General features: G+C 41.8%; 1 protein-coding gene and 1 long non-coding RNA gene across 21 annotated transcripts in view; both read right to left on the minus strand.

Annotated features, from left to right (window-relative positions):
- Nucleotides 1-25,821, minus strand: LOC127918028 (uncharacterized). Of its 20 annotated transcripts, XR_008098491.1 has the most exons (8): nucleotides 25,284-25,611; nucleotides 24,341-24,905; nucleotides 15,858-16,010; nucleotides 12,524-12,597; nucleotides 10,720-10,835; nucleotides 5,182-5,255; nucleotides 1,974-2,309; nucleotides 1-893 (listed from the first exon to the last, which is right to left on the minus strand). It is a non-coding gene; the product is annotated as an uncharacterized LOC127918028 (long non-coding RNA). The 20 variants fall into 20 exon arrangements; XR_008098493.1 differs by lacking the exons at nucleotides 1,974-2,309; nucleotides 5,182-5,255; nucleotides 10,720-10,835; nucleotides 12,524-12,597 and adding exons at nucleotides 4,722-4,800; nucleotides 20,737-20,815; nucleotides 22,513-22,623 and having other exon boundaries at nucleotides 1-1,119; nucleotides 15,858-15,936; nucleotides 24,452-24,905; XR_008098486.1 differs by lacking the exons at nucleotides 1,974-2,309; nucleotides 5,182-5,255; nucleotides 10,720-10,835; nucleotides 12,524-12,597 and adding exons at nucleotides 4,722-4,800; nucleotides 25,624-25,821 and having other exon boundaries at nucleotides 1-1,119; nucleotides 25,284-25,359.
- Nucleotides 25,822-26,457: 636 nt separating this feature from the next.
- The window catches only part of LOC127918027 (phospholipid-transporting ATPase ID-like), a 17,688-nt gene continuing 16,727 nt past the window's right edge, over nucleotides 26,458-27,418 (minus strand). The window contains exons 5-7 of the mRNA XM_052501231.1: nucleotides 27,297-27,369; nucleotides 26,746-26,816; nucleotides 26,458-26,617 (exon numbers count right to left, since the gene is read on the minus strand). Coding sequence (XP_052357191.1) covers nucleotides 26,458-26,617; nucleotides 26,746-26,816; nucleotides 27,297-27,369 — 304 coding nt within the window. The remainder of the gene's footprint in view (nucleotides 26,618-26,745; nucleotides 26,817-27,296; nucleotides 27,370-27,418) is intronic.

Consider the following 27,418-nt stretch of genomic DNA (forward strand, 5'->3'; position numbering starts at 1 on the left):
ACAGTGTTCTCTCCATCATCATCTCACCTAGATACAGTACAGTGTTCTCTCCATCATCATCTCACCTAGATACAGTACAGTGTTCTCTCCATCATCATCTCACCTAGATACAGTATAGTGTTCTCTCCATCATCATCTCACCTAGATACAGTATAGTGTTCTCTCCATCATCATCTCACCTAGATACAGTACAGTGTTCTCTCCATCATCATCTCACCTAGATACAGTACAGTGTTCTCTCCATCATCATCTCACCTAGATACAGTACAGTGTTCTCTCCATCATCATCTCACCTAGATACAGTATAGTGTTCTCTCCATCATCATCTCACCTAGATACAGTATAGTGTTCTCTCCATCATCATCTCACCTAGATACAGTACAGTGTTCTCTCCATCATCATCTCACCTAGATACAGTACAGTGTTCTCTCCATCATCATCTCACCTAGATACAGTACAGTGTTCTCTCCATCATCATCTCACCTAGATACAGTACAGTGTTCTCTCCATCATCATCTCACCTAGATACAGTATAGTGTTCTCTCCATCATCATCTCACCTAGATACAGTACAGTGTTCTCTCCATCATCATCTCACCTAGATATAGTACAGTGTTCTCTCCATCATCATCTCACCTAGATACAGTATAGTGTTCTCTCCATCATCTCACCTAGATACAGTACAGTGTTCTCTCCATCATCATCTCACCTAGATACAGTACAGTGTTCTCTCCATCATCTCACCTAGATACAGTACAGTGTTCTCTCCATCATCATCTCACCTAGATACAGTACAGTGTTCTCTCCATCATCATCTCACCTAGATACAGTAGTGTTCTCTCCATCATCATCTCACCTCGATACAGTACAGTGTTCTCTCCATCATCATCTCACCTAGATACAGTACAGTGTTCTCTCCATCATCATCTCACCTAGATACAGTAGTGTTCTCTCCATCATCATCTCACCTAGATACAGTATAGTGTTCTCTCCATCATCATCTCACCTAGATACAGTATAGTGTTCTCTCCATCATCATCTCACCTAGATACAGTACAGTGTTCTCTCCATCATCATCTCACCTAGATACAGTACAGTGTTCTCTCCATCATCATCTCACCTAGATACAGTACAGTGTTCTCTCCATCATCATCATCTCACCTAGATACAGTATAGTGTTCTCTCCATCATCATCTCACCTAGATACAGTATAGTGTTCTCTCCATCATCATCTCACCTAGATACAGTACAGTGTTCTCTCCTCATCATCTCACCTAGATACAGTACAGTGTTCTCTCCATCATCATCTCACCTAGATACAGTATAGTGTTCTCTCCATCATCATCTCACCTAGATACTAGTGATCACCTAGATACAGTACAGTGTTCTCTCCATCATCATCTCACCTAGATACAGTACAGTGTTCTCTCCATCATCATCTCACCTAGATACAGTACAGTGTTCTCTCCATCATCATCTCACCTAGATACAGTGTTCTCTCCATCATCATCTCACCTAGATACAGTATAGTGTTCTCTCCATCATCATCTCACCTAGATACAGTACAGTGTTCATCTCTCCATCATCATCTCACCTAGATACAGTACAGTGTTCTCTCCATCATCATCTCACCTAGATACAGTACAGTGTTCTCTCCATCATCATCTCACCTAGATACAGTACAGTGTTCTCTCCATCATCATCTCACCTAGATACAGTACAGTGTTCTCTCCATCATCATCTCACCTAGATACAGTATAGTGTTCTCTCCATCATCATCTCACCTAGATACAGTACAGTGTTCTCTCCATCATCATCTCACCTAGATACAGTACAGTGTTCTCTCCATCATCATCTCACCTAGATACAGTACAGTGTTCTCTCCATCATCATCTCACCTAGATACAGTACAGTGTTCTCTCCATCATCATCTCACCTAGATACAGTACAGTGTTCTCTCCATCATCATCTCACCTAGATACAGTACAGTGTTCTCTCCATCATCATCTCACCTAGATACAGTACAGTGTTCTCTCCATCATCATCTCACCTAGATACAGTAGTGTTCTCTCCATCATCATCTCACCTAGATACAGTATAGTGTTCTCTCCATCATCATCTCACCTAGATACAGTAGTGTTCTCTCCATCATCATCTCACCTAGATACAGTACAGTGTTCTCTCCATCATCATCTCACCTAGATACAGTACAGTGTTCCTCCATCATCATCTCACCTAGATACAGTACAGTGTTCTCTCCATCATCATCTCACCTAGATACAGTATAGTGTTCCTCCATCATCATCTCACCTAGATACAGTAGTGTTCTCTCCATCATCATCTCACCTAGATACAGTACAGTGTTCTCTCCATCATCATCTCACCTAGATACAGTACAGTGTTCTCTCCATCATCATCTCACCTAGATACAGTACAGTGTTCTCTCCATCATCATCTCACCTAGATACAGTACAGTGTTCTCTCCATCATCATCTCACCTAGATACAGTACAGTGTTCTCTCCATCATCATCTCACCTAGATACAGTACAGTGTTCTCTCCATCATCATCTCACCTAGATACAGTACAGTGTTCTCTCCATCATCATCTCACCTAGATACAGTACAGTGTTCTCTCCATCATCATCTCACCTAGATACAGTACAGTGTTCTCTCCCATCATCTCACCTAGATACAGTACAGTGTTCTCTCCATCATCATCTCACCTAGATACAGTACAGTGTTCTCTCCATCATCATCTCACCTAGATACAGTACAGTGTTCTCTCCATCATCATCTCACCTAGATACAGTACAGTGTTCTCTCCATCATCATCTCACCTAGATACAGTACAGTGTTCTCTCCATCATCATCTCACCTAGATACAGTACAGTGTTCTCTCCATCATCATCTCACCTAGATACAGTATAGTGTTCTCTCCATCATCATCTCACCTAGATACAGTATAGTGTTCTCTCCATCATCATCTCACCTAGATACAGTACAGTGTTCTCTCCATCATCATCTCACCTAGATACAGTACAGTGTTTCTCTCATCATCTCACCATCATCATCATCATCTCACCTCGATACAGTATAGTGTTCTCTCCATCATCATCTCACCTAGATACAATATAGTGTTCTCTCCATCATCATCTCACCTAGATACAGTACAGTGTTCTCTCCATCATCTCACCTAGATACAGTACAGTGTTCTCTCCATCATCATCTCACCTAGATACAGTATAGTGTTCTCTCCATCATCATCTCACCTAGATACAGTATAGTGTTCTCTCCATCATCATCTCACCTAGATACAATATAGTGTTCTCTCCATCATCATCTCACCTAGATACAGTACAGTGTTCTCTCCATCATCATCTCACCTAGATACAGTACAGTGTTCTCTCCATCATCATCTCACCTAGATACAGTATAGTGTTCTCTCCATCATCATCTCACCTAGATACAGTACAGTGTTCTCTCCATCATCATCTCACCTAGATACAGTACAGTGTTCTCTCCATCATCATCTCACCTAGATACAGTACAGTGTTCTCTCCATCATCATCTCACCTAGATACAGTACAGTGTTCTCTCCATCATCATCTCACCTAGATACAGTACAGTGTTCTCTCCATCATCATCTCACCTAGATACAGTATAGTGTTCTCTCCATCATCATCTCACCTAGATACAGTACAGTGTTCTCTCCATCATCATCTCACCTAGATACAGTACAGTGTTCTCTCCATCATCATCTCACCTAGATACAGTACAGTGTTCTCTCCATCATCATCTCACCTAGATACAGTACAGTGTTCTCTCCATCATCATCTCACCTAGATACAGTACAGTGTTCTCTCCATCAGTACATCTCATCATCATCTCACCTAGATACAGTACAGTGTTCTCTCCATCATCATCTCACCTAGATACAGTACAGTGTTCTCTCCATCATCATCTCACCTAGATACAGTACAGTGTTCTCTCCATCATCATCTCACCTAGATACAGTACAGTGTTCTCTCCATCATCATCTCACCTAGATACAGTACAGTGTTCTCTCCATCATCATCTCACCTAGATACAGTACAGTGTTCTCTCCATCATCATCTCACCTAGATACAGTACAGTGTTCTCTCCATCATCATCTCACCTAGATACAGTACAGTGTTCTCTCCATCATCATCTCACCTAGATACAGTAGTGTTCTCTCCATGTCATCTCTAGATCCATCCATCATCTCACCTAGATACAGTACAGTGTTCTCTCCATCATCATCTCACCTAGATACAGTGTTCCTCCAGATACTAGATACAGTACAGTGTTCTCTCCATCATCATCTCACCTAGATACAGTACAGTGTTCTCTCCATCATCATCTCACCTAGATACAGTACAGTGTTCTCTCCATCATCATCTCACCTAGATACAGTACAGTGTTCTCTCCATCATCATCTCACCTAGATACAGTACAGTGTTCTCTCCATCATCTCACCTAGATACAGTACAGTGTTCTCTCCATCATCATCTCACCTAGATACAGTACAGTGTTCTCTCCATCATCATCTCACCTAGATACAGTACAGTGTTCTCTCCATCATCTCACCTAGATACAGTACAGTGTTCTCTCCATCATCATCTCACCTAGATACAGTACAGTGTTCTCTCCATCATCATCTCACCTAGATACAGTACAGTGTTCCTCCATCATCATCTCACCTAGATACAGTACAGTGTTCTCTCCATCATCATCATCTCACCTAGATACAGTACAGTGTTCTCTCCATCATCATCTCACCTAGATACAGTACAGTGTTCTCTCCATCATCATCTCACCTAGATACAGTACAGTGTTCTCTCCATCATCATCTCACCTAGATACAGTACAGTGTTCTCTCCATCATCATCTCACCTAGATACAGTACAGTGTTCTCTCCATCATCATCTCACCTAGATACAGTACAGTGTTCTCTCCATCATCATCTCACCTAGATACAGTACAGTGTTCTCTCCATCATCATCTCACCTAGATACAGTACAGTGTTCTCTCCATCATCATCTCACCTAGATACAGTACAGTGTTCTCTCCATCATCATCTCACCTAGATACAGTACAGTGTTCTCTCCATCATCATCTCACCTCGATACAGTACAGTGTTCTCTCCCATCATCATCTCACCTAGATACAGTACAGTGTTCTCTCCATCATCATCTCACCTAGATACAGTAGTGTTCTCTCCATCATCATCTCACCTAGATACAGTACAGTGTTCTCTCCATCATCATCTCACCTAGATACAGTACAGTGTTCTCTCCATCATCATCTCACCTAGATACAGTACAGTGTTCTCTCCATCATCATCTCACCTAGATACAGTACAGTGTTCTCTCCATCATCATCTCACCTAGATACAGTACAGTGTTCTCTCCATCATCATCTCACCTAGATACAGTACAGTGTTCTCTCCATCATCATCTCACCTAGATACAGTACAGTGTTCTCTCCATCATCATCTCACCTAGATACAGTATAGTGTTCTCTCCATCATCATCTCACCTAGATACAGTATAGTGTTCTCTCCATCATCATCTCACCTAGATACAGTACAGTGTTCTCTCCATCATCATCTCACCTAGATACAGTACAGTGTTCATCTCAGTGTTCTCTCCATCATCATCTCACCTAGATACAGTACAGTGTTCTCTCCATCATCATCTCACCTAGATACAGTACAGTGTTCTCTCCATCATCATCTCACCTAGATACAGTACAGTGTTCTCTCCATCATCATCTCACCTAGATACAGTACAGTGTTCTCTCATCATCATCATCATCTCCATCATCATCTCACCTAGATACAGTACAGTGTTCTCTCCATCATCATCTCACCTAGATACAGTACAGTGTTCTCTCCATCATCATCTCACCTAGATACAGTACAGTGTTCTCTCCATCATCATCTCACCTAGATACAGTACAGTGTTCTCTCCATCATCATCTCACCTAGATACAGTACAGTGTTCTCTCCATCATCATCTCACCTAGATACAGTATAGTGTCTCTCTCCATCATCATCTCACCTAGATACAGTACAGTACAGTACAGTGTTTCTCTCATCATCATCTCACCTAGATACAGTACAGTGTTCTCTCCATCATCATCTCACCTAGATACAGTATAGTGTTCTCTCCATCATCATCTCACCTAGATACAGTACAGTGTTCTCTCCATCATCATCTCACAGTACAGTGATCTCACCTAGATACAGTACAGTGTTCTCTCCATCATCATCTCACCTAGATACAGTAGTGTTCTCTCCATCATCATCTCACCTCGATACAGTACAGTGTTCTCCATCATCATCTCACCTAGATACAGTACAGTGTTCTCTCCATCATCATCTCACCTAGATACAGTAGTGTTCTCTCCATCATCATCTCACCTCGATACAGTATAGTGTTCTCTCCATCATCATCTCACCTAGATACAGTACAGTGTTCTCTCCATCATCATAATCTCACCTAGATACAGTACAGTGTTCTCTCCATCATCATCTCACCTAGATACAGTACAGTGTTCTCTCCATCATCATCTCACCTAGATACAGTGTTCTCTCATCATCATCTCACCTAGATACAGTATAGTGTTCTCTCCATCATCATCTCACCTAGATACAGTACAGTGTTCTCTCCATCATCATCTCACCTAGATACAGTACAGTGTTCTCTCCATCATCATCTCACCTAGATACAGTACAGTGTTCTCTCCATCATCATCTCACCTAGATACAGTACAGTGTTCTCTCCATCATCATCTCACCTAGATACAGTACAGTGTTCTCTCCATCATCATCTCATACAGTACAGTGTTCTCTCCATCATCTCACCTAGATACAGTACAGTGTTCTCTCCATCATCATCTCACCTAGATACAGTACAGTGTTCTCTCCATCATCATCTCACCTAGATACAGTACAGTGTTCTCTCCATCATCATCTCACCTAGATACAGTACAGTGTTCTCTCCATCATCATCTCACCTAGATACAGTACAGTGTTCTCTCCATCATCATCTCACCTAGATACAGTACAGTGTTCTCTCCATCATCATCTCACCTAGATACAGTACAGTGTTCTCTCCATCATCATCTCACCTAGATACAGTACAGTGTTTCTCCATCATCATCTAGATCAGTACAGTGTTCTCTCCATCATCATCTCACCTAGATACAGTACAGTGTTCTCTCCATCATCATCTCACCTAGATACAGTACAGTGTTCTCTCCATCATCATCTCACCTAGATACAGTACAGTGTTCTCTCCATCATCATCTCACCTAGATACAGTACAGTGTTCTCTCCATCATCATCTCACCTAGATACAGTACAGTGTTCTCTCCATCATCATCTCACCTAGATACAGTGTTCTCTCCATCATCATCTCACCTAGATACAGTACAGTGTTCTCTCCATCATCATCTCACCTAGATACAGTACAGTGTTCTCTCCATCATCATCTCACCTAGATACAGTACAGTGTTCTCTCCATCATCATCTCACCTAGATACAGTACAGTGTTCTCTCCATCATCATCTCACCTAGATACAGTACAGTGTTCTCTCCATCATCATCTCACCTAGATACAGTACAGTGTTCTCTCCATCATCATCTCACCTAGATACAGTACAGTGTTCTCTCCATCATCATCTCACCTAGATACAGTACAGTGTTCTCTCCATCATCATCTCACCTAGATACAGTACAGTGTTCTCTCCATCATCATCTCACTCTAGATACAGTACAGTGTTCTCTCCATCATCATCTCACCTAGATACAGTACAGTGTTCTCTCCATCATCATCTCACCTAGATACAGTACAGTGTTCTCTCCATCATCATCTCACCTAGATACAGTACAGTGTTCTCTCCATCATCATCTCACCTAGATACAGTACAGTGTTCTCTCCATCATCATCTCACCTAGATACAGTATAGTGTTCTCTCCATCATCATCTCACCTAGATACAGTACAGTGTTCTCTCCATCATCATCTCACCTAGATACAGTGTTCTCTCCATCATCATCTCACCTAGATACAGTACAGTGTTCTCTCCATCATCATCTCACCTAGATACAGTACAGTGTTCTCTCCATCATCATCTCACCTAGATACAGTACAGTGTTCTCTCCATCATCATCTCACCTAGATACAGTACAGTGTTCTCTCCATCATCATCTCACCTAGATACAGTACAGTGTTCTCTCCATCATCATCTCACCTAGATACAGTACAGTGTTCTCTCCATCATCATCTCACCTAGATACAGTACAGTGTTCTCTCCATCATCATCTCACCTAGATACAGTACAGTGTTCTCTCCATCATCATCTCACCTAGATACAGTACAGTGTTCTCTCCATCATCATCTCACCTAGATACAGTACAGTGTTCTCTCCATCATCATCTCACCTAGATACAGTACAGTGTTCTCTCCATCATCATCTCACCTAGATACAGTACAGTGTTCTCTCATCATCATCATCTCACCTAGATACAGTACAGTGTTCTCTCCATCATCATCTCACCTAGATACAGTACAGTGTTCTCTCCATCATCATCTCACCTAGATACAGTACAGTGTTCTCTCCATCATCATCTCACCTAGATACAGTACAGTGTTCTCTCCATCATCATCTCACCTAGATACAGTACAGTGTTCTCTCCATCATCATCTCACCTAGATACAGTACAGTGTTCTCTCCATCATCATCTCACCTAGATACAGTACAGTGTTCTCTCCATCATCATCTCACCTAGATACAGTACAGTGTTCTCTCCATCATCATCTCACCTAGATACAGTACAGTGTTCTCTCCATCATCATCTCACCTAGATACAGTACAGTGTTCTCTCCATCATCATCTCACCTAGATACAGTACAGTGTTCTCTCCATCATCATCTCACCTAGATACAGTACAGTGTTCTCTCCATCATCATCTCACCTAGATACAGTACAGTGTTCTCTCCATCATCATCTCACCTAGATACAGTACAGTGTTCTCTCCATCATCATCTCACCTAGATACAGTACAGTGTTCATCTCCATCATCATCTCATCTCACCTAGATACAGTACAGTGTTCTCTCCATCATCATCTCACCTAGATACAGTACAGTGTTCTCTCCATCATCATCTCACCTAGATACAGTACAGTGTTCTCTCCATCATCATCTCACCTAGATACAGTACAGTGTTCTCTCCATCATCATCTCACCTAGATACAGTACAGTGTTCTCTCCATCATCATCTCACCTAGATACAGTACAGTGTTCTCTCCATCATCATCTCACCTAGATACAGTACAGTGTTCTCTCCATCATCATCTCACCTAGATACAGTACAGTGTTCTCTCCATCATCATCTCACCTAGATACAGTAGTGTTCTCTCCATCATCATCTCACCTAGATACAGTAGTGTTCTCTCCATCATCATCTCACCTAGATACAGTACAGTGTTCTCTCCATCATCATCTCACCTAGATACAGTACAGTGTTCTCTCCATCATCATCTCACCTAGATACAGTATAGTGTTCTCTCCATCATCTCACCTAGATACAGTACAGTGTTCTCTCCATCATCATCTCACCTAGATACAGTACAGTGTTCTCTCCATCATCTCACCTAGATACAGTACAGTGTTCTCTCCATCATCTCACCTAGATACAGTACAGTGTTCTCTCCATCATCTCACCTAGATACATCATCATCATCTCACCTAGATACAGTACAGTGTTCTCTCCATCATCATCTCACCATCAGATACAGATAGTAGTGTTCTCTCCATCATCATCTCACCTAGATACAGTACAGTGTTCTCTCCATCATCATCTCACCTAGATACAGTACAGTGTTCTCTCCATCATCATCTCACCTAGATACAGTATAGTGTTCTCTCCATCATCATCTCACCTAGATACAGTGTTCTCTCCATCATCATCTCACCTAGATACAGTATAGTGTTCTCTCCATCATCTCACCTAGATCAGTACAGTGTTCTCTCCATCATCATCTCACCTAGATACAGTACAGTGTTCTCTCCATCATCATCTCACCTAGATACAGTACAGTGTTCTCTCCATCATCATCTCACCTAGATACAGTACAGTGTTCTCTCCATCATCATCTCACCTAGATACAGTACAGTGTTCTCTCCATCATCATCTCACCTAGATACAGTACAGTGTTCTCTCCATCATCATCTCACCTAGATACAGTACAGTGTTCTCTCCATCATCTCACCTAGATACAGTACAGTGTTCTCTCCATCATCATCTCACCTAGATACAGTACAGTGTTCTCTCCATCATCATCTCACCTAGATACAGTATAGTGTTCTCTCCATCATCATCTCACCTAGATACAGTACAGTGTTCTCTCCATCATCATCTCACCTAGATACAGTACAGTGTTCTCTCCATCATCATCTCACCTAGATACAGTACAGTGTTCTCTCCATCATCAACTCTCCTAGATATAGTACAGTGTTCTCTCCATCATCATCTCACCTAGATACAGTACAGTGTTCTCTCCATCATCATCTCACCTAGATACAGTACAGTGTTCTCTCCATCATCATCTCACCTAGATACAGTACAGTGTTCTCTCCATCATCATCTCACCTAGATACAGTACAGTGTTCTCTCCATCATCATCTCACCTAGATACAGTACAGTGTTCTCTCCATCATCATCATCTCACCTAGATACAGTACAGTGTTCTCTCCATCATCATCTCACCTAGATACAGTATAGTGTTCCTCCATCATCATCTCACCTAGATACAGTAGTGTTCTCTCCATCATCATCTCACCTAGATACAGTACAGTGTTCTCTCCATCATCATCTCACCTAGATACAGTACAGTGTTCTCTCCATCATCATCTCACCTAGATACAGTACAGTGTTCTCTCCATCATCATCTCACCTAGATACAGTATAGTGTTCTCTCCATTCATCTCCTAGATCAGTGTTCTCTCATCATCATCTCACCTAGATACAGTACAGTGTTCTCCATCATCATCTCACCTAGATACAGTACAGTGTTCTCTCCATCATCATCTCACCTAGATACAGTACAGTGTTCTCTCCATCATCATCTCACCTAGATACAGTACAGTGTTCTCTCCATCATCATCTCACCTAGATACAGTACAGTGTTCTCTCCATCATCATCTCACCTAGATACAGTACAGTGTTCTCTCCATCATCATCTCACCTAGATACAGTACAGTGTTCTCTCCATCATCATCTCACCTAGATACAGTACAGTGTTCTCTCCATCATCATCTCACCTAGATACAGTACAGTGTTCTCTCCATCAGTGTTCTCTCCATCATCATCTCACCTAGATACAGTACAGTGTTCTCTCCATCATCATCTCACCTAGATACAGTATAGTGTTCTCTCCATCATCATCTCACCTAGATACAGTACAGTGTTCTCTCCATCATCATCTCACCTAGATACAGTATAGTGTTCTCTCCATCATCATCTCACCTAGATACAGTACAGTGTTCTCTCCATCATCATCTCACCTAGATACAGTACAGTGTTCTCTCCATCATCATCTCACCTAGATACAGTACAGTGTTCTCTCCATCATCATCTCACCTAGATACATCATCATCATCTCACCTAGATACAGTAGTGTTCTCTCCATCATCATCTCACCTAGATACAGTACAGTGTTCTCTCCATCATCATCTCACCTAGATACAGTACAGTGTTCTCTCCATCATCATCTCACCTAGATCAGTGTTCTCTCCATCATCATCTCACCTAGATACAGTACAGTGTTCTCTCCATCATCATCTCACCTAGATACAGTACAGTGTTCTCTCCATCATCTCACCTAGATACAGTACAGTGTTCTCTCCATCATCATCTCACCTAGATACAGTACAGTGTTCTCTCCATCATCATCTCACCTAGATACAGTATAGTGTTCTCTCCATCATCATCTCACCTAGATACAGTACAGTGTTTCTCTCCATCATCTCTAGATACAGTCAGTGTTCTCTCCATCAGATCTACTAGATACAGTAGTGTTCTCTCCATCATCATCTCACCTAGATACAGTACAGTGTTCTCTCCATCATCATCTCACCTAGATACAGTACAGTGTTTCTCTCCATCATCATCTCACCTAGATACAGTACAGTGTTCTCTCCATCATCATCTCACCTAGATACAGTACAGTGTTCTCTCCATCATCATCTCACCTAGATACATCATCATCATCTCACCTAGATACAGTATAGTGTTCTCTCCATCATCTCTAGATACAGTACAGTGTTCTCTCCATCATCATCATCTCACCTAGATACAGTAGTGTTCTCTCCATCATCATCTCACCTAGATACAGTAGTGTTCTCTCCATCATCATCTCTAGATACAGTCAGTGTTCTCTCCATCATCATCTCACCTAGATACAGTACAGTGTTCTCTCCATCATCATCTCACCTAGATACAGTACAGTGTTCTCTCCATCATCATCTCACCTAGATACAGTAGTGTTCTCTCCATCATCATCTCACCTAGATACAGTACAGTGTTCTCTCCATCATCATCTCACCTAGATACAGTATAGTGTTCTCTCCATCATCATCTCACCTAGATACAGTACAGTGTTCTCTCCATCATCATCTCACCTAGATACAGTACAGTGTTCTCTCCATCATCATCTCACCTAGATACAGTACAGTGTTCTCTCCATCATCATCTCACCTAGATACAGTACAGTGTTCTCTCCATCATCAGTGTTCTCACCTAGATACAGTACAGTGTTCTCTCCATCATCATCTCACCTAGATACAGTACAGTGTTCTCTCCATCATCTCCATCATCATCTCACCTAGATACAGTACAGTGTTCTCTCCATCATCATCTCACCTAGATACAGTACAGTGTTCTCTCCATCATCATCTCACCTAGATACAGTACAGTGTTCTCTCCATCATCATCTCACCTAGATACAGTACAGTGTTCTCTCCATCATCATCTCACCTAGATACAGTACAGTGTTCTCTCCATCATCATCTCACCTAGATACAGTACAGTGTTCTCATCATCATCATCAGTGTTCTCTCCATCATCATCTCACCTAGATACAGTACAGTGTTCTCTCCATCATCATCTCACCTAGATACAGTACAGTGTTCTCTCCATCATCATCTCACCTAGATACAGTATAGTGTTCTCTCCATCATCATCTCACCTAGATACAGTACAGTGTTCTCTCCATCATCATCTCACCTAGATACAGTACAGTGTTCTCTCCATCATCATCTCACCTAGATACAGTATAGTGTTCTCTCCATCATCATCTCACCTAGATACAGTACAGTGTTCTCTCCATCATCATCTCACCTAGATACAGTACAGTGTTCTCTCCATCATCATCTCACCTAGATACAGTACAGTGTTCCTCCATCATCATCTCACCTAGATACAGTACAGTGTTCTCTCCATCATCATCTCACCTAGATACAGTACAGTGTTCTCTCCATCATCATCTCACCTAGATACAGTACAGTGTTCTCTCCATCATCATCTCACCTAGATACAGTACAGTGTTCTCTCCATCATCATCTCACCTAGATACAGTACAGTGTTCTCTCCATCATCATCTCACCTAGATACAGTACAGTGTTCTCTCCATCATCATCTCACCTAGATACAGTACAGTGTTCTCTCCATCATCATCTCACCTAGATACAGTACAGTGTTCTCTCCATCATCATCTCACCTAGATACAGTACAGTGTTCTCTCCATCATCATCTCACCTAGATACAGTATAGTGTTCTCTCCATCATCTCACCTAGATACAGTACATCCATCATCATCTCACCTAGATACAGTATAGTGTTCTCTCCATCATCATCTCACCTAGATACAGTACAGTGTTCTCTCCATCATCATCTCATCAGTGTTCTCTCCATCATCTCACCTAGATACAGTACAGTGTTCTCTCCATCATCATCTCACCTAGATACAGTACAGTGTTCTCTCCATCATCATCTCACCTAGATACAGTACAGTGTTCTCTCCATCATCATCTCACCTAGATACAGTACAGTGTTCTCTCCATCATCATCTCACCTAGATACAGTACAGTGTTCTCTCCATCATCATCTCACCTAGATACAGTACAGTGTTCTCTCCATCATCATCTCACCTAGATACAGTACAGTGTTCTCTCCATCATCATCTCACCTAGATACAGTATAGTGTTCTCTCCATCATCTCACCTAGATACAGTACAGTGTTCTCTCCATCATCTCACCTAGATACAGTACAGTGTTCTCTCCATCATCATCTCACCTAGATACAGTACAGTGTTCTCTCCATCATCATCTCACCTAGATACAGTACAGTGTTCTCTCCATCATCATCTCACCTAGATACAGTACAGTGTTCTCTCCATCATCATCTCACCTAGATACAGTACAGTGTTCTCTCCATCATCATCTCACCTAGATACAGTACAGTGTTCTCTCCATCATCATCTCACCTAGATACAGTACAGTGTTCTCTCCATCATCATCTCACCTAGATACAGTACAGTGTTCTCTCCATCATCATCTCACCTAGATACAGTACAGTGTTCTCTCCATCATCATCTCACCTAGATACAGTACAGTGTTCTCTCCATCATCATCTCACCTAGATACAGTACAGTGTTCTCTCCATCATCATCTCACCTAGATACAGTACAGTGTTCTCTCCATCATCATCTCACCTAGATACAGTACAGTGTTCTCTCCATCATCATCTCACCTAGATACAGTATAGTGTTCTCTCCATCATCATCTCACCTAGATACAGTACAGTGTTCTCTCCATCATCATCTCACCTAGATACAGTACAGTGTTCTCTCCATCATTATCTCACCTAGATACAGTAGTGTTCTCTCCATCATCATCTCACCTAGATACAGTACAGTGTTCTCTCCATCATCATCTCACCTAGATACAGTACAGTGTTCTCTCCATCATCATCTCACCTAGATACAGTACAGTGTTCTCTCCATCATCATCTCACCTAGATACAGTACAGTGTTCTCTCCATCATCATCTCACCTAGATACAGTACAGTGTTCTCTCCATCATCATCTCACCTAGATACAGTACAGTGTTCTCTCCATCATCATCTCACCTCCAGATACAGTACAGTACAGTGTTCTCTCCATCATCATCTCACCTAGATACAGTACAGTGTTCTCTCCATCATCATCTCACCTAGATACAGTACAGTGTTCTCTCCATCATCATCTCTAGATACAGTACAGTGTTCTCTCCATCATCATCTCACCTAGATACAGTACAGTGTTCTCTCCATCATCTCACCTAGATACCAGTGTTCATCTCCATCATCATCTCACCTAGATACAGTACAGTGTTCTCTCCATCATCATCTCACCTAGATACAGTACAGTGTTCTCTCCATCATCATCTCACCTAGATACAGTACAGTGTTCTCTCCATCATCATCTCACCTAGATACAGTACAGTGTTTCTCATCCATCATCATCTCACCTAGATACAGTACAGTGTTCTCTCCATCATCATCTCACCTAGATACAGTATAGTGTTCTCTCCATCATCATCTCACCTAGATACAGTACAGTGTTCTCTCCATCATCATCTCACCTAGATACAGTATAGTGTTCTCTCCATCATCTCACCTAGATACAGTACAGTGTTCTCTCCATCATCATCTCACCTAGATACAGTAGTGTTCTCTCCATCATCATCTCAACTAGATACAGTAGTGTTCTCTCCATCATCATCTCACCTAGATACAGTACAGTGTTCTCTCCATCATCATCATCTCACCTAGATACAGTACAGTGTTCTCTCCATCATCATCTCACCTAGATACAGTATAGTGTTCTCTCCATCATCATCTCACCTAGATACAGTAGTGTTCTCTCCATCATCATCTCACCTAGATACAGTATAGTGTTCTCTCCATCATCTAGATCATCATCACCTAGATACAGTACAGTGTTCTCTCCATCATCATCTCACCTAGATACAGTACAGTGTTCTCTCCATCATCTCTCCTAGATACAGTACAGTGTTCTCTCCATCATCATCTCACCTAGATACAGTACAGTGTTCTCTCCATCATCATCTCACCTAGATACAGTACAGTGTTCTCTCCATCATCATCTCACCTAGATACAGTACAGTGTTCTCTCCATCATCATCTCACCTAGATACAGTACAGTGTTCTCTCCATCATCATCTCACCTAGATACAGTACAGTGTTCTCTCCATCATCATCTCACCTAGATACAGTACAGTGTTCTCTCCATCATCATCTCACCTAGATACAGTATAGTGTTCTCTCCATCATCATCTCACCTAGATACAGTACAGTGTTCTCTCCATCATCATCTCACCTAGATACAGTACAGTGTTCTCTCCATCATCATCTCACCTAGATACAGTAGTGTTCTCTCCATCATCATCTCACCTAGATACAGTACAGTGTTCTCTCCATCATCATCTCACCTAGATACAGTACAGTGTTCTCTCCATCATCATCTCACCTAGATACAGTACAGTGTTCTCTCCATCATCATCTCACCTAGATACAGTACAGTGTTCTCTCCATCATCATCTCACCTAGATACAGTACAGTGTTCTCTCCATCATCTCACCCTAGATACAGTGTTCTCTCCATCTCAACTCACCTAGATACAGTACAGTGTTCTCTCCATCATCATCTCACCTAGATACAGTACAGTGTTCTCTCCATCATCATCTCACCTAGATACAGTACAGTGTTCTCTCCATCATCATCTCACCTAGATACAGTACAGTGTTCTCTCCATCATCATCTCACCTAGATACAGTACAGTGTTCTCTCCATCATCATCTCACCTAGATACAGTACAGTGTTCTCTCCATCATCATCTCACCTAGATACATCATCATCTACCTAGATACAGTACAGTGTTCTCTCCATCATCATCTCACCTAGATACAGTACAGTGTTCTCTCCATCATCATCTCACCTAGATACAGTACAGTGTTCTCTCCATCATCATCTCACCTAGATACAGTACAGTGTTCTCTCCATCATCATCTCACCTAGATACAGTACAGTGTTCTCTCCATCATCATCTCACCTAGATACAGTACAGTGTTCTCTCCATCATCATCTCACCTAGATACAGTATAGTGTTCCTCCATCATCATCTCACCTAGATACAGTAGTGTTCTCTCCATCATCATCTCACCTAGATACAGTATAGTGTTCCTCCATCATCATCTCACCTAGATACAGTAGTGTTCTCTCCATCATCATCTCACCTAGATACAGTACAGTGTTCTCTCCATCATCATCTCACCTAGATACAGTATAGTGTTCTCTCATCATCTCACCTAGATCAGTGTTCTCTCCATCTCACCTAGATACAGTACAGTGTTCTCTCCATCATCATCTCACCTAGATACAGTACAGTGTTCTCTCCATCATCATCTCACCTAGATACAGATACAGATACAGTACAGTGTTCTCTCCATCATCATCTCACCTAGATACAGTATAGTGTTCTCTCCATCATCTCACCTAGATACAGTCAGTGTTCTCTCCATCCATCATCATCCATCTCACCTAGATACAGTACAGTGTTCATCTCTAGATCATCATCATCTCACCTAGATACAGTACAGTGTTCTCTCCATCATCATCTCACCTAGATACAGTACAGTGTTCTCTCATCATCATCTCTAGATACAGTACAGTGTTCTCTCCATCATCATCTCACCTAGATACTAGATACAGTATAGTGTTCTCTCCATCATCATCTCACCTAGATACAGTACAGTGTTCTCTCCATCATCATCTCACCTAGATACAGTACAGTGTTCTCTCCATCATCATCTCACCTAGATACAGTACAGTGTTCTCTCCATCATCTCACCTAGATACAGTACAGTGTTCTCTCCATCATCTAGATACAGTACAGTGTTCTCTCCATCATCATCTCTCCTAGATACAGTACAGTGTTCTCTCCATCATCATCTCACCTAGATACAGTACAGTGTTCTCTCCATCATCATCTCACCTAGATACAGTACAGTGTTCTCTCCATCATCATCTCACCTAGATACAGTACAGTGTTCTCTCCATCATCATCTCACCTAGATACAGTACAGTGTTCTCTCCATCATCATTCACCTAGATATAGTATAGTGTTCTCTCCATCATCATCTCACCTAGATACAGTACAGTGTTCTCTCCATCATCATCTCACCTAGATACAGTACAGTGTTCTCTCCATCATCATCTCACCTAGATACAGTACAGTGTTCTCTCCATCATCATCTCACCTAGATACAGTATAGTGTTCTCTCCATCATCATCTCACCTAGATACAGTATAGTGTTCTCTCCATCATCATCTCACCTAGATACAGTACAGTGTTCTCTCATCATCATCATCTCACCTAGATACAGTACAGTGTTCTCTCCATCATCATCTCACCTAGATACAGTACAGTATAGTGTTCTCTCCATCATCATCTCACCTAGATACAGTACAGTGTTCTCTCCATCATCATCTCACCTAGATACAGTACAGTGTTCTCTCCATCATCATCTCACCTAGATACAGTACAGTGTTCTCTCCATCATCATCTCACCTAGATACAGTACAGTGTTCTCTCCATCATACAGTGTTCTCTCCATCATCATCTCTAGATACAGTACAGTGTTCTCTCCATCATCATCTCACCTAGATACAGTACAGTGTTCTCTCCATCATCATCTCACCTAGATACAGTACAGTGTTCTCTCCATCATCATCTCACCTAGATACAGTACAGTGTTCTCTCCATCATCATCTCACCTAGATACAGTCAGTGTTCTCTCCATCATCATCTCACCTAGATACAGTACAGTGTTCTCTCCATCATCATCTCACCTAGATACAGTACAGTGTTCTCTCCATCATCATCTCACCTAGATACAGTACAGTGTTCTCTCCATCATCATCTCACCTAGATACAGATACAGTAGTGTTCTCTCCATCATCATCTCACCTAGATACAGTATAGTGTTCTCTCCATCATCATCTCACCTAGATACAGTACAGTGTTCTCTCATCTCATCATCATCATCTCACCTAGATACAGTACAGTGTTCTCTCCATCATCATCTCACCTAGATACAGTATAGTGTTCTCTCCATCATCATCTCACCTAGATACAGTACAGTGTTCTCTCCATCATCATCTCACCTAGATACAGTATAGTGTTCTCTCCATCATCATCTCACCTAGATACAGTACAGTGTTCTTCCTCTCATCTCACCTAGATACAGTACAGTGTTCTCTCCATCATCTCACCTAGACACAGTACAGTGTTCTCTCATCATCACATCTCACCTAGATACAGTACAGTGTTCTCTCCATCATCATCTCACCTAGATACAGTACAGTGTTCTCTCCATCATCATCTCTCCAGTACAGTGTTCTCTCCATCATCATCTCACCTAGATACAGTATAGTGTTCTCTCCATCATCATCTCACCTAGATACAGTACAGTGTTCTCTCCATCATCATCTCACCTAGATACAGTACATCTCCATCATCAGTGTTCTCTCCATCCTAGATACAGTACAGTGTTCTCTCCATCATCATCTCACCTAGATACAGTACAGTGTTCTCTCCATCATCATCTCCTAGATACAGTACAGTGTTCTCTCCATCATCATCTCACCTAGATACAGTACAGTGTTCTCTCCATCATCATCTCACCTAGATACAGTACAGTGTTCTCTCCATCATCATCTCACCTAGATACAGTACAGTGTTCTCTCCATCATCATCTCACCTAGATACAGTACAGTGTTCTCTCCATCATCATCTCACCTAGATACAGTACAGTGTTCTCTCCATCATCATCTCACCTAGATACAGTACAGTGTTCTCTCCATCATCTCACCTAGATACAGTACAGTGTTCTCTCCATCATCATCTCACCTAGATACAGTACAGTGTTCTCTCCATCATCATCTCACCTAGATACAGTATAGTGTTCTCTCCATCATCATCTCACCTAGATACAGTATAGTGTTCTCTCCATCATCATCTCACCTAGATACAGTACAGTGTTCTCTCCATCATCATCTCACCTAGATACAGTATAGTGTTCTCTCCATCATCATCTTCAGTGTTCTCTCCATCATCATCTCACCTAGATACAGTATAGTGTTCTCTCCATCATCATCTCACCTAGATACAGTACAGTGTTCTCTCCATCATCATCTCACCTAGATACAGTACAGTGTTCTCTCCATCATCATCTCACCTAGATACAGTACAGTGTTCTCTCCATCATCATCTCACCTAGATACAGTACAGTGTTCTCTCCATCATCATCTCACCTAGATACAGTAGTGATACAGTACAGTGTTCTCTCCATCATCATCTCACCTAGATACAGTACAGTGTTCTCTCCATCATCATCTCACCTAGATACAGTACAGTGTTCTCTCCATCATCATCTCACCTAGATACAGTACAGTGTTCTCTCCATCATCATCTCACCTAGATACAGTAGTGTTCTCTCCATCATCATCTCACCTAGATACAGTAGTGTTCTCTCCATCATCATCTCAACTAGATACAGTAGTGTTCTCTCCATCATCATCTCACCTAGATACAGTACAGTGTTCTCTCCATCATCATCATCTCACCTAGATACAGTACAGTGTTCTCTCCATCATCATCTCACCTAGATACAGTATAGTGTTCTCTCCATCATCATCTCACCTAGATACAGTAGTGTTCTCTCCATCATCATCTCACCTAGATACAGTATAGTGTTCTCTCCATCATCTCACCTAGATACAGTATAGTGTTCTCTCCATCATCATCTCACCTAGATACAGTACAGTGTTCTCTCCATCATCATCTCACCTAGATACAGTACAGTGTTCTCTCCATCATCATCTCACCTAGATACAGTACAGTGTTCTCTCCATCATCATCTCACCTAGATACAGTACAGTGTTCTCTCCATCATCATCTCACCTAGATACAGTACAGTGTTCTCTCCATCATCATCTCACCTAGATACAGTATAGTGTTCTCTCCATCATCATCTCACCTAGATACAGTACAGTGTTCTCTCCATCATCATCTCACCTAGATACAGTACAGTGTTCTCTCCATCATCATCTCACCTAGATACAGTACAGTGTTCTCTCCATCATCATCTCACCTAGATACAGTACAGTGTTCTCTCCATCATCATCTCACCTAGATACAGTACAGTGTTCTCTCCATCATCATCTCACCTAGATACAGTACAGTGTTCTCTCCATCATCATCTCACCTAGATACAGTACAGTGTTCTCTCCATCATCATCTCACCTAGATACAGTACAGTGTTCTCTCCATCATCATCTCACCTAGATACAGTACAGTGTTCTCTCCATCATCATCTCACCTAGATACAGTATAGTGTTCTCTCCATCATCATCTCACCTAGATACAGTACAGTGTTCTCTCCATCATCATCTCACCTAGATACAGTACAGTGTTCTCTCCATCATCATCTCACCTAGATACAGTAGTGTTCTCTCCATCATCTCACCTAGATACAGTATAGTGTTCTCTCCATCATCATCTCACCTAGATACAGTACAGTGTTCTCTCCATCATCATCTCACCTAGATACAGTACAGTGTTCTCTCCATCATCATCTCACCTAGATACAGTACAGTGTTCTCTCCATCATCATCTCACCTAGATACAGTATAGTGTTCTCTCCATCATCATCTCACCTAGATACAGTATAGTGTTCTCTCCATCATCATCTCACCTAGATACAGTACAGTGTTCTCTCCATCATCATCTCACCTAGATACAGTACAGTGTTCTCTCCATCATCATCTCACCTAGATACAGTACAGTGTTCTCTCCATCATCATCTCACCTAGATACAGTACAGTGTTCTCTCCATCATCATCTCACCTAGATACAGTAGTGTTCTCTCCATCATCTCACCTAGATACAGTACAGTGTTCTCTCCATCATCATCTCACCTAGATATAGTATAGTGTTCTCTCCATCATCATCTCACCTAGATACAGTACAGTGTTCTCTCCATCATCATCTCACCTAGATACAGTACAGTGTTCTCTCCATCATCATCTCACCTAGATACAGTAGTGTTCTCTCCATCATCATCTCACCTAGATACAGTATAGTGTTCTCTCCATCATCATCTTACCTAGATACAGTATAGTGTTCTCTCCATCACCATCTCACCTAGATACAGTACAGTGTTCTCTCCATCATCATCATCATCTCACCTAGATACAGTACAGTGTTCTCTCCATCATCATCTCACCTAGATACAGTATAGTGTTCTCTCCATCATCATCTCACCTAGATACAGTAGTGTTCTCTCCATCATCATCTCACCTAGATACAGTATAGTGTTCTCTCCATCATCTCACCTAGATACAGTATAGTGTTCTCTCCATCATCAACTCTCCTAGATACAGTACAGTGTTCTCTCCATCATCATCTCACCTAGATACAGTACAGTGTTCTCTCCATCATCAACTCTCCTAGATACAGTACAGTGTTCTCTCCATCATCATCTCACCTAGATACAGTACAGTGTTCTCTCCATCATCATCTCACCTAGATACAGTACAGTGTTCTCTCCATCATCATCTCACCTAGATACAGTACAGTGTTCTCTCCATCATCATCTCACCTAGATACAGTACAGTGTTCTCTCCATCATCAACTCTCCTAGATACAGTACAGTGTTCTCTCCATCATCTACTCACCTAGATACAGTACAGTGTTCTCTCCATCATCATCTCACCTAGATACAGTACAGTGTTCTCTCCATCATCATCTCACCTAGATACAGTACAGTGTTCTCTCCATCATCATCTCACCTAGATACAGTACAGTGTTCTCTCCATCATCATCTCACCTAGATACAGTACAGTGTTCTCTCCATCATCTAGATACAGTACAGTGTTCTCTCCATCATCATCTCTCACCTAGATACAGTACAGTGTTCTCTCCATCATCATCTCACCTAGATACAGTACAGTGTTCTCTCCATCATCATCTCACCTAGTATAGTGTTCTCTCCATCATCATCTCACCTAGATACAGTACAGTGTTCTCTCCATCATCATCTCACCTAGATACAGTACAGTGTTCTCTCCATCATCATCTCACCTAGATACAGTAGTGTTCTCTCCATCATCATCTCACCTAGATACAGTATAGTGTTCTCTCCATCATCATCTTACCTAGATACAGTATAGTGTTCTCTCCATCATCATCTCACCTAGATACAGTACAGTGTTCTCTCCATCATCATCTCACCTAGATACAGTATAGTGTTCTCTCCATCATCATCTCACCTAGATACAGTATAGTGTTCTCTCCATCATCATCTCACCTAGATACAGTATAGTGTTCTCTCCATCATCATCTCACCTAGATACAGTACAGTGTTCTCTCCATCATCATCTCACCTAGATACAGTATAGTGTTCTCTCCATCATCATCTCACCTAGATACAGTACAGTGTTCTCTCCATCATCATCTTACCTAGATACAGTACAGTGTTCTCTCCATCATCATCTCACCTAGATACAGTGTTCTCTCCATCATCTCACCTAGATACAGTACAGTGTTCTCTCCATCATCATCTCACCTAGATACAGTACAGTGTTCTCTCCATCATCTCACCATCAGATGTACAGTCTCTCCATCATCATCTCACCTAGATACAGTACAGTGTTCTCTCCATCATCATCTCACCTAGATACAGTATAGTGTTCTCTCCATCATCATCTCACCTAGATACAGTACAGTGTTCTCTCCATCATCATCTCACCTAGATACAGTACAGTGTTCTCTCCATCATCTCACCTAGATACAGTACAGTGTTCTCTCCATCATCATCTCACCTAGATACAGTACAGTGTTCTCTCCATCATCATCTCACCTAGATACAGTACAGTGTTCTCTCCATCATCATCTCACCTAGATACAGTAGTGTTCTCTCCATCATCATCTCACCTAGATACAGTATAGTGTTCTCTCCATCATCATCATCTCACCTAGATACAGTACAGTGTTCTCTCCATCATCATCTCACCTAGATACAGTACAGTGTTCTCTCCATCATCATCTCACCTAGATACAGTATAGTGTTCTCTCCATCATCATCTCACCTAGATACAGTACAGTGTTCTCTCCATCATCATCTCACCTAGATACAGTATAGTGTTCTCTCCATCATCTCACCTAGATACAGTATAGTGTTCTCTCCATCATCAACTCTCCTAGATACAGTACAGTGTTCTCTCCATCATCAACTCACCTAGATACAGTACAGTGTTCTCTCCATCATCAACTCTCCTAGATACAGTACAGTGTTCTCTCCATCATCATCTCACCTAGATACAGTACAGTGTTCTCTCCATCATCAACTCTCCTAGATATAGTACAGTGTTCTCTCCATCATCATCTCACCTAGATACAGTACAGTGTTCTCTCCATCATCATCTCACCTAGATACAGTACAGTGTTCTCTCCATCATCATCTCACCTAGATATAGTACAGTGTTCTCTCCATCATCATCTCACCTAGATACAGTACAGTGTTCTCTCCATCATCATCTCACCTAGATATAGTATAGTGTTCTCTCCATCATCATCTCACCTAGATACAGTACAGTGTTCTCTCCATCATCATCTCACCTAGATACAGTACAGTGTTCTCTCCATCATCATCTCACCTAGATACAGTAGTGTTCTCTCCATCATCATCTCACCTAGATACAGTATAGTGTTCTCTCCATCATCATCTTACCTAGATACAGTATAGTGTTCTCTCCATCATCATCTCACCTAGATACAGTACAGTGTTCTCTCCATCATCATCTCACCTAGATACAGTATAGTGTTCTCTCCATCATCATCTCACCTAGATACAGTAGTGTTCTCTCCATCATCATCTCACCTAGATACAGTATAGTGTTCTCTCCATCATCATCTTACCTAGATACAGTATAGTGTTCTCTCCATCATCATCTCACCTAGATACAGTACAGTGTTCTCTCCATCATCATCTCACCTAGATACAGTATAGTGTTCTCTCCATCATCATCTTACCTAGATACAGTATAGTGTTCTCTCCATCATCATCTCACCTAGATACAGTATAGTGTTCTCTCCATCATCATCTCACCTCGATACAGTACAGTGTTCTCTCCATCATCATCTCACCTAGATACAGTATAGTGTTCTCTCCATCATCATCTCACCTAGATACAGTACAGTGTTCTCTCCATCATCATCTTACCTAGATACAGTACAGTGTTCTCTCCATCATCATCTCACCTAGATACAGTAGTGTTCTCTCCATCATCATCTCACCTAGATACAGTACAGTGTTCTCTCCATCATCATCTCACCTAGATACAGTATAGTGTTCTCTCCATCATCATCTCACCTAGATACAGTACAGTGTTCTCTCCATCATCATCTCACCTAGATACAGTATAGTGTTCTCTCCATCATCATCTCACCTAGATACAGTACAGTGTTCTCTCCATCATCATCTCACCTAGATACAGTACAGTGTTCTCTCCATCATCTCACCTAGATACAGTACAGTGTTCTCTCCATCATCATCTCACCTAGATACAGTACAGTGTTCTCTCCATCATCTCACCTAGATATAGTATAGTGTTCTCTCCATCATCATCTCACCTAGATACAGTATAGTGTTCTCTCCATCATCATCTCACCTAGATACAGTACAGTGTTCTCACCTAGATACAGTACAGTGTTCTCCCCATCATCATCTCACCTAGATACAGTATAGTGTTCTCTCCATCATCATCTCACCTAGATACAGTACAGTGTTCTCTCCATCATCATCTTACCATCCCACCTCAGGAACAGCTTTTAGAAACCACCTCAGCAGCACAACACACTGTTTACTACATCAGCCTCTGCTTCACAAAAATAATGACTACATATTCAACATCACCACAGAGGGCAGAGTTCAGCTGTGTTTCAGCCAGTGTTTCAGCCACATTCCTTTTTAGAACTATTGAATTAAACTGACTTGCTATGAGCGCTGTGCTAGCAAACACGCAGACACACGCAGACACACACACACTCACACACACGCACACACACACAGACCAACTTGCTTGCAGTAATGCTTTCTGCTGAGGAGGTGAGGAGAGATGTGTGGGTGAACCATGCTGACGAGGAAAACCAGTGTGTGTCTGTGGGGAATGGAGAGACTGGGGGTGTTAAGCGCTGACAACGGAGGGCGTGTGTGTGTGTGTGTGATGCTGGGCAGTGTGGGTGCTAAGTGCTTGGTTGCAGAGTGGACCTGCTGACCTCTGATGTGTGAAAGACACAGAGACCAATAGAAAGAGACTTCCTACCATCAAAAGAGGCCAGGCTGTTGGGGTCTCCAAGCTCTGCAGTCACAGACAGAGACTGACGCACCTTCATATTGGTCTCCCTGCACAAACACAACACACACACACACACACACACTGTATATGAACTCACAAACCATCAGTGAGCATCACTGAGGATCACTGTGTTGTGCTTTATTGGACTGTGCTGTGTGTTATGGTGTGTTCTTACCCATCTAGCTCTGCGGTCTCGATGTAACAGAGGCTATGAGGTTCACTACTGGACAGTAAGAGAAGGTCAGCCTGAAGAGAAACATCAGCTAGCATTAGCATCCGCTAACATACTAGCATTTCTGATAATACCACTCTGTTCCTTCTAGCATGGTCATCTAACAAGGCTAACACATTCCAGAAGCTCTGGCTAACACGCTACTAGTACAGTACATTGAAAGTTAACCTTAGTGTAGAGATTGTTTGGCTGAAATATGAGAGTGCTGTGTGTTACATCGCCTTTATGGAAGCCTTTAAAACCACCATGAATGAATCTCAATACCGGTAAGTGCTTGTATATATATCAAACCATTGCACTGCACCATAAAAACTGTGTTATGACAGAGTACATTACAACAGTTGTAAATAAATCATGACCAGTGTGTGTGTGTGTGTGTGTGTGTGTGTGTGTGTGTGTGTGTGTGTGTGTGTGTGTGTGTGTGTGTGTGTGTGTGTGTGTGTGTGTGTGTGTGTGTGATACATTATGTTGATGATTGAATGACATACACTTACTGCCACAAACTGGTTATTCTCCAGTTTAATGATATCACCCACTCTTACATTCATCCACTTCTGCTTCTGAAGACTGAGAGAGAGAAACGAGGGAGGGAGAGAGAAAGAGAGGGAGGGAGAGA

This window comes from Oncorhynchus keta, unplaced genomic scaffold, assembly GCF_023373465.1.
Source record: "Oncorhynchus keta strain PuntledgeMale-10-30-2019 unplaced genomic scaffold, Oket_V2 Un_contig_12801_pilon_pilon, whole genome shotgun sequence".
NCBI classification, from domain to species: domain Eukaryota; kingdom Metazoa; phylum Chordata; class Actinopteri; order Salmoniformes; family Salmonidae; genus Oncorhynchus; species Oncorhynchus keta.